Source organism: Neoarius graeffei, chromosome 7 (genome assembly GCF_027579695.1).
Source record: "Neoarius graeffei isolate fNeoGra1 chromosome 7, fNeoGra1.pri, whole genome shotgun sequence".
NCBI lineage: Eukaryota > Metazoa > Chordata > Actinopteri > Siluriformes > Ariidae > Neoarius > Neoarius graeffei.
The window spans coordinates 64,009,030-64,027,446 of NC_083575.1; the positions used below are offsets into that span (position 1 = coordinate 64,009,030).

Here is an 18,417-nt window from a genome sequence, read left to right on the forward strand (position 1 = left end):
AGCTTTTTGAATTTCTCATTCAAATTTTGAGGAATAAATCTTATATTGCTCAACATTAAGCCTGTTCAGTTTCATTTGCCTAGACTATGTAGTTTCTGGGATATTTACATCTCAAATAATATCAATTTTTTGAAACACCCTGTATATCCTTCCAAACACCCCAGCTGACTTCCAGAGAAAGCTTTTGTGCAGCTACATATTTGGTTAGTTAATTTATTATTATTATTATTATTATTATTATTATTATTAGGCGGCACGGTGGTGTAGTGGTTAGCGCTGTCGCCTCACAGCAAGAAGGTCCTGGGTTCGAGCCCCGGGGCCGGCGAGGGCCTTTCTGTGTGGAGTTTGCATGTTCTCCCCGTGTCCGTGTGGGTTTCCTCCGGGTGCTCCGGTTTCCCCCACAGTCCAAAGACATGCAGGTTAGGTTAACTGGTGACTCTAAATTGACCGTAGGTGTGAATGTGAGTGTGAATGGTTGTCTGTGTCTGTGTGTCAGCCCTGTGATGACCTGGCGACTTGTCCAGGGTGTACCCTGCCTTTCGCCCGTAGTCAGCTGGGATAGGCTCCAGCTTGCCTGCGACCCTGTAGAAGGATAAAGCGGCTAGAGATAATGTGATGTGTGATGTGTGATTATTATTATTATTCATAGTCATACAGGTAGCTCGGTCCTGAGATAACCAATTGTTAGCTAGCTTTTTAGACAAACTACTACGACTACTTTTTAATGAACTGAAAGCCAGCACTTTGACACTGAGAAGAGTTTTCTGGAGAGAATTTTAAAGTAACTGAAAATGAGGAGTTGAGGAAGCCACAGACACACATTGATGGCATTAGATGACACAGAGTTATTGATTTATGGATATGTCCTGCTAGAAGAAATCCCATTCACCATATATACTGTGAGAAACTATATTGTTAGAGTGGGCAGTGCGGTGATGTAGTGGTTAGCACTGTTGCCTCACAGCAAGAAAGTTCCAGGTTTGAACCCCTTGGCTGACGAGGGCCTTTCTGTGTGGAGTTTGCATGTTCTCCCTGTGTCTGGGTGGGTTTCCTCCGGGTGCTCTGGTTTCCCCCACAGTTCAAAGACGTGCAGTTTGGTAAAATACCCAGCAGCTAGGGTTGTACAAGACAGTGCCAAGCCTGGATAGATTGAAGGCCCAGTGTAAGATTTGTGTGAGTCTCATAAATAGAGCATACATATAAGCAAACTTTCAATTGTTGGCTGCCCAAGTATGCCAATACTTTCATTCATCAACTTGGGAAGGTGGGAATACCCCCTGGACAGCATGCACAAACACTCCTTCACACCTCGTGGCTATTTAACATAGGATCCACTTAATGGCATGTTTTTGAAAGTACAGAGATGCTTAAGTGCAATCTTTAGCACCCAATGTTAAAAAAAAGGTTGTGTGTTTTGTGTGGCTGAAAGTATCTTGGCAGTCAGCTTACAGTTAATGAATGCAGTAAATCATTGCTGTCAATGGGATGGCATATGTTTTGTACTTGTGCATGTAATCGTTGTCATGGTGTAATGGAAGCAACCGATCTTTTTTCTGGATAGGCAGGAAATTTGTAAGCCCAGGCATAAATACATTTGTAAAATCCTGCTGCTGCGGGACCTAATCTCCTCTGTCGAACAATTATGCACACAAAAGCTACTTTAGTAAGAGCGCCCCCTGGTGCACAATCTTCAGCCTGCATCAGTGAATTACAAGCCACATTCAGACATCCCTGTTGTTTTACAGGAGTATCTGGACTAAATAGGCCATGTTTATAAGCCACAACCCAGGGCTTATCCACTGTGATGTTTTTAAATGTTTCGCGTCAGGCAATTTATGTCAATTTAAGACCTCTCTTTGTGTGTGTATATCTGCAGGGATCTATCAAACAACCGCATTGGCTGCCTTTCTGCCGAGATATTTCTTGACCTTGGCAATCTTTCGAAGCTGTGAGTAATGTGCTGACTGAAACACACAGTGGGCTTTCTGCTCCTGCCATGACCTGCTTGAGCTTTATATAAGAAACCAGATTCCCTGACAATATTGTGTTAGTGAATTATATTTGGCCTTGATTAGGCTTAACATAAATTGTCCAATACAGTTCTTTGTATGTGGTTTTTGGTTTGTTTGTTTTTTCAGAAATTTATCTGGGAACATCTTCTCCATGCTGCCTGAAGGGCTGTTCATGCACTTGAGCTCCCTGCGAGTTCTGTAAGATTACCAAGTGGTACTTGTGCACACGAGAAACATCTTGATAACACTATTTCAAAGAGATAAACTGATTTGTTACTCATTTACCTGTGTGTGTGTGTGTGTGTGTGTGTGTGTGTGTGTGTGATCAGACACTTCAGCACAGATTACCTGTATTGTGACTGCCAGTTGGCGTGGTTGCTGCTGTGGGCCAGAGCCAGATTTGTACGAGTGGGAAACGAAACAGTATGTGCGTATCCTTCACACCTCCATGGCTTCCCAGTCCGTGGTCTCCAAGAACACCAGCTCACCTGCGGTAATCCAGAACATGCATTGATATTCAGTATGGGTCTGTGTTTGATGGGTCTCAATTTCAATAAGGCAACAAATAGGGACATATAACAGTTTACTCACAAACAGCTCAGTTTAGCAGTAGATCCCTGTCCTGGATGAGTGCATTTAATGTTGTTTTCTCTTTACATAAGGCCTGGATTATACTTGATATGCTTTTATCTATCAGACATGTGCACAAAATAGTTTCCACACATATCCTGTAGTTGTTTGGACTGACACTAGTTCACATCCTCACAAATGAGTTCTACACATCTGCATAGTGCAGTACCAAAGTAAATCATTGGGGCAGTGTGGCACCATAGTGTACACAAATGAAGACACTAACTAGCCTGCAGCTCAGATCACATCCTTTTGTATGATTCTGGACAGTTACATTACAAAAACATGAACTGGTTTTCTTATTATCTTTGTGAATTTTTATTCTGTATATATGAAATGTTCAAGTGCAAAAGCCAACAAGCACCAACCTGGAAAAAAATTGAGCCAGTGCCATCGATGGTGGTGTCCTCTTTCTGTTCAGCAGGTCTTTTTTTTTTTTTTGCGAAACCAGACATCTCCGTTGTAAAATCCCACGATATTTGTGGTTTTGTTTCAGAAACCAACATATGCCATTTCCAGCAGCAAACCGTTACTATTAAAGCTGGGAGTTGAGCTCAGCCAAAACTTAGCCAGACACACCAAGAAAGCAACAGGGCAAAGGATTTTGCAAGGGATTAGCGGCAGGCTGCCAGGTCGCTCCGCTGTGTATAGTTGTCAGTGTTGATTTTAAAAGTAACTAAGTAAATTACATGGGTAAAGGAATGCTTAAGTGAAAATACTGTTGCAAGCATGTTGAGTCTGGAGACAGAAATCTTACTTTTTCAGTCATTAGCCTGTGCTACTTGCTCTTGATAGCAGTGGCTTGACTGCTTTATTAGCATTCGCTAACACTACTGATGAACGCTACACCGGTTGGAAGGTTACTTCACTGCTGCGCTGATGGTGTCAGCTCATGGCTACATAAGCTCGCACTGGCCTATGAGAAGGCCTAGGGTGATTAATTTTTGGTCCCTCCCACTATAAATCAAAATCTGATTGGTTAATTCATCTGTCACTTCCGACATAAACATACACCGACATGGTCTTCTGTCCCGGCAATGAAGTCCTAACCAACGAGTGAGCCAGCTCTTCTCAGCCTAGAGACAACAAACAAAAAAATCTCATTGGATAACTCTATTTTAATGTTTTCAGGAGAGTGACCCTTTCATTTCTGAACCAAATATGATAGAAAATGGGGCCAAATTAGAAGAGAATAATTAGAATGAAATTATGAAAGGATGAAAGCAATTAAAGAACGAGAGAAATTATTGGGCCTTCTCTGAAGGCCAAGAAGGCCCTGATGGTTCCCCTCTGGCCATTTCCCATTTTTCGCAGATGCTGACAAATCCATTTCAGCAAGTTGGCTCTCCAAAGCTAGTCACGTGCTTATGATTTGCTGGCCTTTCTCGATTCGATCACTAAGTTGCCATTTATTTCACAAAATAGTGGCCGCCCCCACAAAAATATTATTTAGTGAAAACAAGAAAATTGGACTGTGATGACCTGGCGACTTGTCCAGGGTGTACCCCGCCTTTCGCCCGTAGTCAGCTGGGATGGGCTCCAGCTTGCCTGCGACCCTGTAGAAGGATAAAGCGGCTAGAGATAATGAGATGAGATGAGATGAAGAAAATTGGAGCAGTCTGCTTTTGCCCTCAAACTCTTCATACATTAGTAAAGTCTACTGAATCCAAGGCCATAGTTTTTGATTTGAGACACAAAAAGGTGTTTGTGTGTGTGTGTGATTACTAAACAGTTTACAGTTTGACTTGGAAACCAGTTGAACAGCAATATTTTGTCTTTAATATGCCATCTAATGGATTTCGTTTTTAATCCCTCAGATGTACGTACATAAGATACCTAGGCAAGTATGTGAACAATGCACATATTGTCGCTGTTTCTGCACTCACACACAAGTTATGTATCAGATATAAGCCAAGCCTTCTCTATGTGTGAAAGTAGGATGAGTTTATTTTTTAATCTTTAGTTTCTGAGGTAATCGGGTAGGGACTTGATGGACATGAGTAGAGAAATACTATCCAAAATAACAACAAATAAAATCCATTTTGAATTAAATCCAGGTGTCTATAAGCTGCCTGATACTGAATTTCTTTCTCAAGTGAACCAGTGAGCATGAGACACATCAGGTTTGATCTTAACGGCAGCACACTCACCCAAACACAAGCATGACAATAATTCACTTGAAGTAAATCAAGTGTGAACAGACGAGCACTGTTCAGGATTTTCTTGCTTTTCTTCAAATATGCTGTAGCTTCTGTAAATGCTTTAGAGTACTGTATTCCAACCTGTACGGCAGGGTGTTTGTATGCTAGCGTAGCTGGAATTAGCAGCACAAATCCATTCTGTCTCTTTTCCAGCTCACTCCATCCATTACAGGATTAGAGCAGTAATGTTCAGCCTCTTGGCCTGCACACTGCCTGGCTGCTGGACCAGATCTGCTGCAGCAGCTTCGTGTAAACCAGTATTTATGCTCCTGCCAAACTATTCAGTCCAAGTCCTATTGTAATAGCATTTCCAAGGTCATTATAATCATGTGGGCTTGCTGTAGTCGACTGGGATGAACCGTGTGTGGATCACAGCTCCACAACCATTTAATTTCTTAATGCCATGTACTGGTGGGAAACTTGCTGCTTTTCAAAATGCCTTGTTACATCGAGCAACATTTAACCATGACATCCTAGTTCCCAAATATATGGTCATTGCACAATACACAGGTAGCATCTGACAAGAATTAAAGATAGCCTTTTTTTCTTGTAATGAGCAACAACCAACAAAAGCTACAGATCATTCTCTGTTCTATGCATTTTGTGTTTGCAATGGAGTAGGACTTTGTATTATATTAAGGCAAACACTGTCAAAAACAAGTGTACATGTACTAATTGGAGGCAATGTTGGAGAGTCAAAGTGTAACCTTGGCCCAGTGCAAAATAAATAAATAAATAAATAAATAAAACCCCACTTAACTACACATTCACAATGTGTTTGTGAAACCCCAAACACTTGAACGGAAACCAGTCAAATCCAAAACCATTGTATCATTTGCCGAGACATGGAGTGTCGTCCAAGCATTACATGAGCATAATAAAAAAAAAAGATGGAGCTTCGCACAGGGGCCAAGTGTCTCAGAGTGAGCAGGTTATATCCAGTGTGTGGGGTTTCTGGCATTAGCAGAATCTTCATCTTTGTGTCTGCTAGTAGCATATGAGGCTCCAAATAGGATAGTGAGCACACAAGGAACAGTGGTATAATCTTCCTGTCCTCTCAGCAAGGGCAGAATAGACACTCACATCAAGGTCAGATGATCTCTCTCAACCTTTCTCCCTGTCTTTCCATCTCTTTGCATTCACATTTTCACATTCTCTCTTACCAGCGTACCAGTTTGGCAGATCAGTTTATTTAATATGTTATAGGTGTCTAAAGACCCCACAGAACTGACACACTCACACACACACACACACACACACTTTTGTATCTTCTCTTCACTGCGACAGGTGGAAATTAAAGCAGTACTGCAGCTTTTTTTATCCTAATCACAATGCACCATGTCAGTAGTGGGTGAGATTATCAAGTCAGTCTACTTTATTGTCAATACTGCAATATGTACAGGACATACAAAAGATTGAAATTACGTTACTCTCAAACCCATGATGCAGCAATAAACATTAAACAAACACTAAGTGTAAAATATAGGACTAATACACACTAATATATATAAAAATAAGAGTCCATGATATTGACATCGGGCGGCACGGTGGTGTAGTGGTTAGCGCTGTCGCCTCACAGCAAGAAGGTCCGGGTTCGAGCCCCGTGGCCGGCGAGGGCCTTTCTGTGCGGAGTTTACATGTTCTCCCCGTGTCTGCGTGGGTTTCCTCTGGGTGCTCCGGTTTCCCCCACAGTCCAAAGACATGCAGGTTAGGTTAACTGGTGACTCTAAATTGACCGTAGGTGTGAATGTGAGTGTGAATGGTTGTCTGTGTCTATGTGTCAGCCCTGTGATGACCTGGCGACATGTCCAGGGTGTACCCCGCCTTTCGCCCGTAGTCAGCTGGGATAGGCTCCAGCTTGCCTGCGACCCTGTAGAACAGGATAAAGCGGCTACAGATAATGAGATGAGAGATATTGACATCAGAACAATAAAGTGACATAGGCACCTAACAGATAAAAGTCTGTGGGTATAGCTAGTGCAATTATAAACAGTAGTGCAAATTGGATGAGCTTATAGACTGCCTAAAGTGATGTGTGCGTAACCAGTTCTTGATGATGGCAAAGTCCAGTATTGATTGGGGGGGAGTCAGGATCCTGAGTGTGTGTATTGATGGGGAGGGATGCAGGATCCAAAGTGTGTGTGTGCAGGGGACAAAAGGGGGAGGGGGGCAGAGGAGAGAGTTGAGCATCCTGATAGCCTGGTGGACAGAGCTGTCCTTCAGTCTGCTGATTCTAGCCTGGAGACTCCGCAGTCTCCTCCCTGATGGCAGCAGGCTGAAAAAGCTGTGTAGTGGGTGGGTAGGATCATCTGCCATGCAAAGGGCTTTCCGAGTGAGGTGGGTGCTGTGCATGTCTTGGAGGGAGGGGAAAGAGGTGCCAACGATCTTCTCAGCTGCTCTCACGATGTGCTGGAGGGTCTTGCGGCAGGACGCGGTGCAGGCGCCGTACCGCAGATTGATACAGCTGGTCAGGATGCTCTTGATGGCACCACTGTAAAAGGTGCACATGGTTTGGGCTCTAGCTCTTCTGAGCTTGTGGAGGAAGTAGAGGCGCTGGTGAGCCTTCCTGGCCAATGATGCTGTGTTGTTGCTCCAGGACAGGTCCTCTGAGACATGTACTCCCAGGAACTTGGTGCTGCTCACCCTCTCCACAGCAGTACCGTTGATGGTCAGAGGAGCATGCTGGGTGCACATTTTCCTGAAGTCCACAACAATCTCCATCTTATCAATGTTCAGAGAGAGATTGTGTCTGCACCACAATGCCAGGTGGCTCACCTCGCTTCTGTAGTTTCTCATCATTGTTGCTGATGAGAGCCACCACAGTCGTGTCATCTGCAAACTTGATGAAGAGTTTAGAACTGTGTGACAGTGTGCAGTCGTGTGTCAGCAGAGTAAATAGAAGGGGGCTTAATACACATCCTTGGGGGGCCCCCGTGGTCAGTGTGATGTCGCTGGATGTGTTGTTACTGCCGACCCGTACTGCCTGTGGTCTCCTGGTAAGAAAGTCTAACAGCCAGTTGCACAGTGAGGTGTTCAGCCTCAGCCTATCCAGTTTGAAAATGAGCCATTGGGGGATGATGGTGTTAAATGCCGAGCTGAAATCAATGAACAGCATTCTAACATAAGAATATTTTGTGTCTAAATGTGTGAGGGCTGTGTAGAGGGCAGTGGAGATGGCATCATTGATCGAACAATTGGACCAATATGCAAATTGGAAGGGATCCAGGGAGGGGGGGGGGGGGGAGGATAGACTTAATGTGTTGCATGACTAGCTGTTCAAAGCACTTCATAAGGATGGAGGTGAGTGCCACCAGACGGTAGTCATTGAAACAGGAGGGCGACATCATCTTTGGGACAGGGATGATAGTGGTGGCTTTGAAGCATGTAGGGACAATGGCCTGACTCAGCAAGATGTTAAAGATGTCTGCGAAGACAACTGTTAGTTCCCCCGCACAGTCCCTCAGCACATGACCAGGTATGTTGTCAGGACCAGGAGCTTTCAGAGCATTGATCCTGCTGAATGATCTCCTCACACTGACCAGGGACGGTGTCAGCACCTGGTTGCCAGGAGGGGGAAAGGATTTGTGTGTGGGTGTGCTGTTGTATGCCTCAAACCAAGCGAAGAAGTCGTTCAGCTCATTCAGCATAGAGGTGGTGCTATCGTAGGTCTGTGGGGGGCCTTCTAATCTGTGATGGTCTATATCCCCTGCCACAGGCTCTGTACATCTCTGCTGTCGCTGAAGCGATGAGCTATTCTCCTGGAGTACTGCCTCTTAGCCTTTCTGATGCCCCGGGACAGGTTGTTTCTACAGTAGCTGTCCTCAGGCCCACCTGATCTCCTGCTGTGAAGGCAGCATTCCTAGCCTTCAGGAGCCTATAGACCTCTCCTGTCAGCCATGGCTTCTGATTGACCTGAACAATGATGGTCTTGAGGTCAGTTACATCATCAATACACTTGATGTAGGCAGAGACAGTATCTGTGTACTCTTGGAGATCTGTGGTGGTGTTGTAGGTAGCAGCTTTTTTTAACACAGTCCAATCTATGGTGTTAAAACAGTCCTAAAGTGCCTCTGAAGACCCTTCTGGCCACACTCATACCTGCTTGCAAACTGGTTTGATGACTTTGACCAGTAGTCTGTATGCTGGCATTAGCATAACAGTGATGTGGTCAGAGGCGCTGATGTGGGGGAGGGGAAGGGCCTTGTAAGCTCCTCTCAGGGTGGTGTAAACTTGGTCCAGTGTGTTGTTTCCCCATGTTGGAAAGTCTGTGTGTTGATATGTCTTGGGAAAAACACTCTTTAGATCTGCATGATTGAAATCGCCAGCCAAGATGAGAAAAGCATCTGGGTGGGCTGTCTGCTGCTCACTGATGTGCTGATACAGTTCATTCAGTGCTTCACTCCTACTGTTGTTATTGGAGCTCGGAGGGATATAAACAGCAACAATTATAATGGCTGTAAATTCTCTCGGTAGATAGAATGGTTGGCACTTAACCATAAACTCCACTAACAGTGAGCAGTGTTTGCAGATCACAACAGCATCACGACACCAAGCATCATTGATGTAAACACAGAGCCCCCTGCCGTGGGTCTTACCTCCTTCAATGAGAGCTCTGTCCGCTCGATAGCATGTTAGCCGCTCGAGCTGAATGGCATGGTCTGGGACGTTGTTGTTGAGCCATGTTTCAGTAAACACAAAAACACAACAGTCTCTCACAATCTTCTGAGTTGATCATAGTAGATGTATGTAGTCCAGCTTATTGTCCAAAGAGCATACGTTAGCCAGTACCATGGTGGGAATGGCTGGCTTGTGTGGGCTAGCCACTAGCCTAGCTCGGATACCGCCACGCTTACCCCTCTTCTGCTTCCTCTCGCGCCTCTTGTGGCGCTTTCACTGTGGGCGAGATGAAGGAGTGAGGGTCTGTGATGGTGCTGGCCTCCTGAGCAGACCACAGACTCATAACTCTTCTCTGTGTTCAGAGTTTAGCTTTAAAAATGTGGTTCTTCCGATGTCGAGCAGGAACTCATGGCTGTATGTGTGCTTCAAAATGTGCAGACAAGACAAAGATGTACAAAAACACTGCGACTCACAGGACAAAAAACAGGAAAACATCATTTTGTTGGGAGAGAAAGAAGCCGCAGCGTGTGCACACGCCACCATAAAAGGCCATAGTTTCAATACATTTACCTGTATTGAAAAAACCTGACTCAGAACTTATAATGAAAGTTTCAGGAAAACTGTTGAAAAACACATGTCACTAGAAGGGTACCCTGTAGAGTGCATACATCTGCCAAGCCACATATTATCAATATCAAAACCAAATCATTTGAACCTAGGATAATACAAAAGCTGTACATCAAATTTCATTCCAATCTATTCACTACTTTGAGTTATGTTGGGAAAAGACAAAAAAAAAATCCTGTATCCACATACATATCCAGATTTACATCAAAATCTAACTGATTGTTCCTCAACCCATGGCCCACCTTTCTTCAAAATTTTATCAAAATATGTTTGCTACTTTTTGAGTTACGTTGGGAACAGGTAAACAAATGGAAGCAAAAACATAACCTCCTCCAATAAAGTGGGTGGAGGCAATAAAACTATTTCAAATATGCAAACTCAATATTACAACCAGAAAACCTCTTTAATAATCCAGTAGAAGGCAATAGGAAACCACTACTGTAATTCTTTCCTAGAGACTTTGATGGCTGGAAGAAAAACTGTCAGAGTGGCCACGTCACTGCAGTGACATGCCGGGGGGGGGGGGAGAGAGAAAATCACAACCATCTCAAACCATCTACATTATTATCATGTAAAAGATGTCTTAGGATAAGAGACAAACAAGAGAGAAAGTTGAATGTTTAGTCAAGTATGAATGATTAATGTGATGAAATACAAACAACAAGAAGGCAAACATTCAAAAGAAGAAATCAAATCGGTTGCAGAAAACTACAAAAAGCTGAGTATCATTGCAACCATATCTAAAGTGCTATCTGGGATTATCATTGCCAGGTTTCAGGAAGCCTATGAACACTGTCAGAGTGCAGGCACTTACGGATGTATGTGCAGAAGAAGACGAGAAACAAACTGTAAATGAAGCCAAAACAAAAGACCGAAATCATGGTCAGGGACTAGCGAGGGTCGGGCAACCAATGAACAACATGGTAGAGATGAGACAAAGGGCAAGAAAAGAGTCAGAAACCAATAGGCAGTCAGAGAAATAAGGCTTGGTATGTACTGAAATGAGCAGAACAATACTTTGCACTGAAGTGGCATGTGTGAGAGGCTTAAATGGGGAGAGCGGTGATTAGGGAAATGAGTGTCAGCTGAGTTCAATAATCATGAGTCAGAGGGCGCTGTGAGACTTGGGAGTTGTAGTTTGAGGTGTCCATGTTTGTAGTCAGGGCATTCTCAGCCGATTTACTGACAAACATATCCTACTGCCATCACAATTCAGATTCTGAGCTAACAGATCAACATACCATACCATATATACTCGTATTCTTTGTCAGTTGCTTGAAAACTCAAAACAATCAAAAAGCCCAGTTTTTATAGCCTTTGTAGACCTAAAGGCAGCATACGATTGGATCCTGCGGGATGCTCTATTCAAATGCTTAGAGATCTGGCTGAAATGCCACACCTTCTTCCCATAGCCTACAAGGGCACCACTGATGACACTTTAACAGTCCATCATTGGTGTGTCTAGGGCATTTAAACTTGGTGGAGCCAATCCCTCTCCAAGCTTGATCAATGGACAATTTAGAGTAGCCGGTTAGGCTACATGTCTTTGGACTGTGGGGAAAACTGGAGTGCCTGGAGGAAACCCACACAGACACGGGGAGAACATGCAAACTCCACACAGAAAGGCCCCTGCCAGCCATGAGCTTTGAACCCAGAACCTTCTTGCTATGAGGTGGCAGTGCTAACCACTGCACCACCATACCACCCCATGTGCATTATACACTGGCACAAAAGCCTGCATCAAAGGCAGCACTCATTTCTTTGAAACACTAGTGGGATGCCAGCAAGGCACAATGGAATCACCCCTCATCTTCAATATCTATATGGATTTTGTGATACTAATTGCATGCCACGCCACTGACAAAATATCCACAGACCGGCCTCAAAGTTGACTACTGCATTCCCAATGAAGTATCGCCAAGAGAATGCACCAGCAATTGGTATTTATCAAGTTACTGAACTTCTATACGATGATGAGGTGATGAGGCTTTCTTTGTCAGTTCTGTCAAGGAACTTAAGAATATTCTTCAAATATATGACACCTTTACCAGATGTTGTAGGACAAAACCAAAACGATGGCTTTCAATGTTGATGAAGAGATAAAGGGTCAGGAAAGCTTGATAATTGTTAGAAAGAACAAATTAAAGAATGTACGTAGTGATGAATACCTTGGATAGACCATTACATGCCCCTTTTCCACCAAAGCAGTTCCAGGGCTGGTTCGGGGCCAGTGCTTAGTTTGGAACCGGGTTTTCTGTTTCCACTGACAAAGAACTGGCTCTGGGGCCAGAAAAACCGGTTCCAGGCTAGCACCAACTCTCTGCTGGGCCAGAGGAAAGAACCGCTTACGTCAGCGGGGGGGCGGAGTTGTTAAGATCAACAACAATAACAAGACCGCAAAAGATCGCCATTTTTAAGCGACGAGAAGCAGCAGCTGTACAAACGCGAAGTCATCCATTATTATTATTATTGTTGTTGTTGTTGTTGCTGCTGCTTCTTCCATGTTGTTTTTGCTTCGATATTCGCTCCAAGGTTTATGCAAACGTAGCGACGTAACTAACGTATACAACGACGTAATGACGTATGCAACGACGTAATGACGTGGCTTCCCTTAGCACCGCGAGCTATGGAAAAGCAAACTGGTTCTCAGCTGGCTCGCAAGTTGAATGAGTTGCAAACCAGCCCTGGAACTGATTTGGTGGAAAAGGGGTAACGGATGACAGCGCCGATGATGTTGGCTTCCTTTATGCCAGGATGGGGGCTGCATTTCAAAAATGGAACAAGCTGAAGCATGTCTTAACAGACCATAGAATACGACTATCAACAAGAGTGAAGTTTCTCACTACATGTGTCTGCTCATGACTTCTGTACAGTATGCTGGGTGCTGTCTGAAAATGAACTCAACAAAATTGAGATCATATGGCATGGATTTTTGTGGAAAATGGTCTGAGGGGGATATGTATGAAGAAATGCACCATCCAAGAGAGAACACAACAAAAACTTCGACCCAAAACCCCAGGTTGATGGTGAACTAAACTGGGGTTTTAAGATCTCCAGTGCCCTACTGCAAGAGATAACTAACACACTCCCAATCCATGATTACTGTTACATTCAACACTTGAAATACATTGGACTCATTTGTAGATTAGAAAATGGTACACTTCAGAAACAGGTTCTGTTTGATGTCAAAATGTCTAAGAGAGTTTGGATTAAGATTCCGTCTCTGCTGGGTATCGATATCCACCAGGCGAGACGTCTGATGATAGACAAATCAGGCTATGTGCAGCTGCTGGAAAGGAGATTTCCAACCTGATCCAGGCAGGAGTGCTCCAAGACCATTACTGTGCCAAGAGGGAAAGCATGATGATGATGATGTTCAAATAAACAATGAATAAAATTCTATATCGATAATACTATATTGAGGCTGCATGAATCCTAGTTAGCATGTTAGTTTGTGATCCCTGCACAGTGAAATATGGTTGGAGTGGTTGGAAGCTTATAAAAGAGCACTGTATCCTGCAGATCCTACTTTTTACAGGATGAACTAGAAGAAGCCTACTATTTTCTACTGATGGTGGCAGTAAGCAAAAAACTTAGGCAGATGAGAAAACTGCTGCATCTATTTTCAAGAGTAATAACAGAATTGATTGGACAGGCTACATCCATCCATCCATCCATCCATCCATCCATCCATCTATCCTATCCTATCCTATCCTATCCTATCCTATCCTATCCTATCCTATCCTATCCTATCCTATCCTATCCTATCCTGAATAATTGAATGGGTGCAGAAATTGATGTAGCTACAAAACACGACAGTGAGGTCATGATATCATAATGTGTGCCCAATATACAGCCCCAATTCCAAAAAAGTTGGGACGCGGTGTAAACTGTAAATAAAAACAGAATGTGCTAATTTGCAAATCATGGAAACCCTATATTTCATTGAAAATAGTACAAAGACAACATATCAAATGTTGAAACTCATCTCATCTCATTATCTCTAGCCGCTTTATCCTGTTCTACAGGGTCGCAGGCAAGCTGGAGCCTATCCCAGTTGACTACGGGCGAAAGGCGGGGTACACCCTGGACAAGTCGCCAGGTCATCACAGGGCTGACACATAGACACAGACAACCATTCACACTCACATTCACACCTACGGTCAATTTAGAGTCACCAGTTAACCTAACCTGCATGTCTTTGGACTGTGGGGGAAACCGGAGCACCCGGAGGAAACCCACGCGGACACGGGGAGAACATGCAAACTCCGCACAGAAAGGCCCTCGCCGGCCCCGGGGCTCGAACCCAGGACCTTCTTGCTGTGAGGCGACAGCGCTAACCACTACACCACCGTGCCGCCCAATGTTGAAACTGAGAAATTTTATTGTTTTCTTTTAATATATGCTCATTTTGAATTTGATGTCAGCAAAATGTTTCAAAAATGTTGGGACAGGGTCATGTTTACCACTGTGGTGCATCACCTCTACTTTTAACAACACTCTGTAAACGTTTGGAAACTGATGAGACCAGTTGCTATAGTTTTGAAAGAGAAATGTTGTCCCATTCTTGCCAGATATACAATTTTAGTTGCTAAGCATTTTGGGGTTTCCTTTGTCGTATTTTGCGCTTCATAGTGCGCCAAATGTTTTAAATGGGAGACAAGTTTAGCACCCGGACTCATTTGCTACAGAGCCATGCAGTTTTAATATGTGCAGAAAGTGGTTTGGCATTGTTTTGCTGAAAGAAGGAAGGCCAACCCTGAAAAAGATTTTGTCTGGATGGCAGCATATTATTCTGAAACGTGTTTATATCATTCAGCATTAACGATGCCTTTCCAGATGTACAAGCTACCCATGTCATGTGCACTAATGCACCCTCATACCATCACAGATGCTGGCTTTTGAACTGTGCACTAATAACAAGCCGGATGGTCCCTTTCCTCTTTAGCCTGGAGGATGTGGTGTCCATGATTTCTAAAAAGAATTTCTACTTTTGATTCATCAGACCTCGGGACAATTTTCCACTTCGCCTCAGTCCATCGTAAAAGAACTCAGGCCCAGAGAAGGTGGCGGTGTTTCTGGATATTGTTTATATTTGGTTTTAACTTACATTTGTGGATGCAGTAATGAACTGTTTTTACAGACAATGGTTTTCTGCATGGGCTCAGGAACACTTCAGTGATTTCCACTAAAGACACGTGTCTGCTTTTAATGCAGTGCCACCTGAGGGCCTGAAGATTACCGGCATCCAATGTCAGTTTTGACATCAAATTCAAAATGAGCATATGTTTTTCAAAAAACAATAAAATTTATCAGTTTCAATGTTTGATATGTCTTTGTACTATTTTCAGTGAAATATAGGGTTTCCATGATTTGCAAATTTTCACATTCTGTTTTTATTTATTTATGTTTTACACAGTGTCCCAACTTTTTTTGGAATTGGGGTTGTAGTTTATGTACTTTCCATATTTTTTATACTCTTAGTTTGCTGTTTAGAAAAGTCAAATTGATAACTTGTCAAACAGTGATGCAAAACTTACTGCTTGTACAAGAAAAAATGCTCTATGTTTGAGGTCAGAAGGGTGTGTAATTGAGACACATCTGGGTTTTTGGCCAACTACACCCCATGCACACAAATGTACTAGCCTAAGTCTGCTATTATATCTGAAGTGATTTCAGTATTACGATACCTTCTCCTTATGAATGTGGCCTAATATTGTCTAATATTTAGTTAAATTATGCTTGTGTGCATTTGTCATTTGCATGTCTGTGTATGAGGCCCCATAGGTCATTTGTTATGTCTAGTGTAGGACCACACAAATTACAGACTGTCCTGTGTTACAGACCCTCCTTTGGAGCTTCCTCTGCTTCAGTTGATCCCGTCTCAGAGGCAGCTCGTATTCCGGGGTGACCGACTCCCGCTGCAGTGCACCGCCTCCTACCTGGACCCCTCCATTACTCTGAGCTGGAGCCAGAACCACTGGCCTGTACACACACATGAAGAGAGAGGAGTCTATGTGGAGGACAGCATTATCCATGACTGCTGCCTCATCACCAGGTAAGAGTGAGAGATTAGAGAAAGAAGGAATCAGAGTGAGTACTGTGGGTTTTTTTTTTTTTTGCCATATTTGCATGATTGTAACACAGCCACAAAAATAAGGCAGCTTGTTTTGGGGTAGCATTTATTCTGTGCATTGTGGTGTCATCAGAGTTCCTGTATGTTATGACTTCATGTGTAAACTATATGATATATAATTAATATTATTGTGGTAGAAATAATTGTCTAATGGACAGAACCTACAACTAATGTGCTGTCTGTCCTCTTGTGCACTTTAAAGGGTGTTCACTTACATGTGTGAGCCTCTAGGAATACGGTTGGAATGCATTCAGCATGCAGAGCCAACTAATTTAATGACCTGAATGTAGCACTCTGAGAAAACCCAATCTATCTAATCTATCAGAGATAGTAAATATATTTAACAATTATTCCACAAAATCGAGTCATACATGAGCTGATAGCCGATGAGGCGCGTAGCGCCGAGTTGGCTATAAGCCATGTACAATGAGATTGAGTGGAATAACTGTTTTATTCTATCCACATTCACTGGATTTTGAGAAACAGAGCATTTTTATTTTTATTATTTGCAAATTTGATAAATAAAAACTTTATACAAAATGTCCAACAAAATCTTTCCACTTAGAATGTAAACAAACCGGCAAAATGACAGTAGCAATTTGTGAAAAATGCTATAATAATAATTCTTGAAAAAAAAAAGACTCATTCTTACCATTGAATATTTTTATTCCATATTTTTTACTTTTTGTATTTTTGGGGGTTTTGTTTTCGAGCAGAGTTTTTATTTTGTCCTCGGTTGGTTCAGCAACAAGCTCCACCATTTTGTTTTGTTCTATTCACAGTATATGAGCTGATATCCCAGTAGTAGAGTAGCTCATCAGAGTGCGTGATTGCTCATATCCAGTGAATGTGGATTGTGTGTTTGTGTGTGTGTGTGTGTGTGTATATATATATATATATATATATATATATATATATATATATATATATATATAAAATGTGTGTGTGTGTGTCTCAGAAACTGGGTACTGTGGGGGTACCCCACTAAATATACTCAGTCAATAAACTATTTGAATTTGACTTGTGATGTTGAATGGTGATGTTGGTTTTAATTTGAAATAAAATGATGAAAGAAATAATACAGATAAAACTAAATCATTGATGTGAATACTCTATTCAGAATTTGGCAAAAATTCTGCAAATTTGTGGAAAAATGGCGGCTTGATCTGGGACATGATAAATGGTTGACTACATCGCATTCCCTTAAAAAGGTTGTAGTCCACTGAAAAGTCTACAGTTATCACTGATTGTATTTTAAGTTGTAACTTTATACACCTAAGGATTGGTGCGCTCACAGAATAATCATAACCGTAATAAAACATCATGCAAAATATTTAATCACCGTTGTAACTCCATTTTCCGCAGACCCAAAACCAATACGATCGTGTGTTTTGATCTAAACGGAAAGCCTCAGGGTCAAGGTCACTACCTCACCAAAAGCAGTAACTTAAAATCACTATGCCATATAAAAATTTAGTTATAAATCTGTGATTTTGTTTTTTAAAACGAAAGCTGAAAGTGAGGTATAGAATATGTTTCTTACAGAATATGTTACGATGGTAGCTGGTCTTGTATGAATTTCTGAGCTATAAAATGAGTTGTGGTCTATTTGTTACTGTAGCGTGTTATTTGTGTGCGGGGAAGGACACACATTAACAATTTGCATGTGTAGAATGGAATTTTCTAGTCCAACAGTTAGAAGTTGATCGTGCTTCCATTTGCGGTCTTTCTGTTACGCGGGTGATCTGTTCGGACTTTATCACTGAAAAGGTGAGTTTTGACAGTTTTATTTTGTTTTAGTCTTGCAGTATAAGGCAATAGAATGTTTCTTTTTCATCTTACTTTCATATTTCGTAGTGTTTGCGTATTTTTGGCCAATATTTTGCAACCATGGTCAATTTAGATAGAACTTTTGATAGAATCTACGGCCAGTCATTTTGCCCCACCCCCGCCTCGCGCTCTGTCCGGTGCGGTAGTGATGTCCCAATGCTCACGCGCCGCAGCAGAGACCCGCGTGACCTTCAGCCAGTACAGTTGCTGTTCTTTTACCACCGCCGTTATTCTCATCTTTCCGGTGTGGTGTTGATTTTTCCATTGTGTCCCATTTCGCCATATCAAATACCCAAAATGTATCATATCATTCATATTTAAGTGAATAATCAATTCAGTCATCATAACTTGGCATTTTGAACCC

The 18,417-nt window shown here is 42.6% G+C and overlaps 1 protein-coding gene across 1 annotated transcript in view; it reads left to right on the top strand.

Annotated features, from left to right (window-relative positions):
• Window positions 1–18,417, top strand: part of LOC132889578 (adhesion G protein-coupled receptor A3) — a 493,612-nt gene that overhangs the window by 133,470 nt on the left and 341,725 nt on the right. The window contains exons 4-7 of the mRNA XM_060926228.1: window positions 1,877–1,948; window positions 2,139–2,210; window positions 2,342–2,505; window positions 15,932–16,145. Coding sequence (XP_060782211.1) covers window positions 1,877–1,948; window positions 2,139–2,210; window positions 2,342–2,505; window positions 15,932–16,145 — 522 coding nt within the window. The remainder of the gene's footprint in view (window positions 1–1,876; window positions 1,949–2,138; window positions 2,211–2,341; window positions 2,506–15,931; window positions 16,146–18,417) is intronic.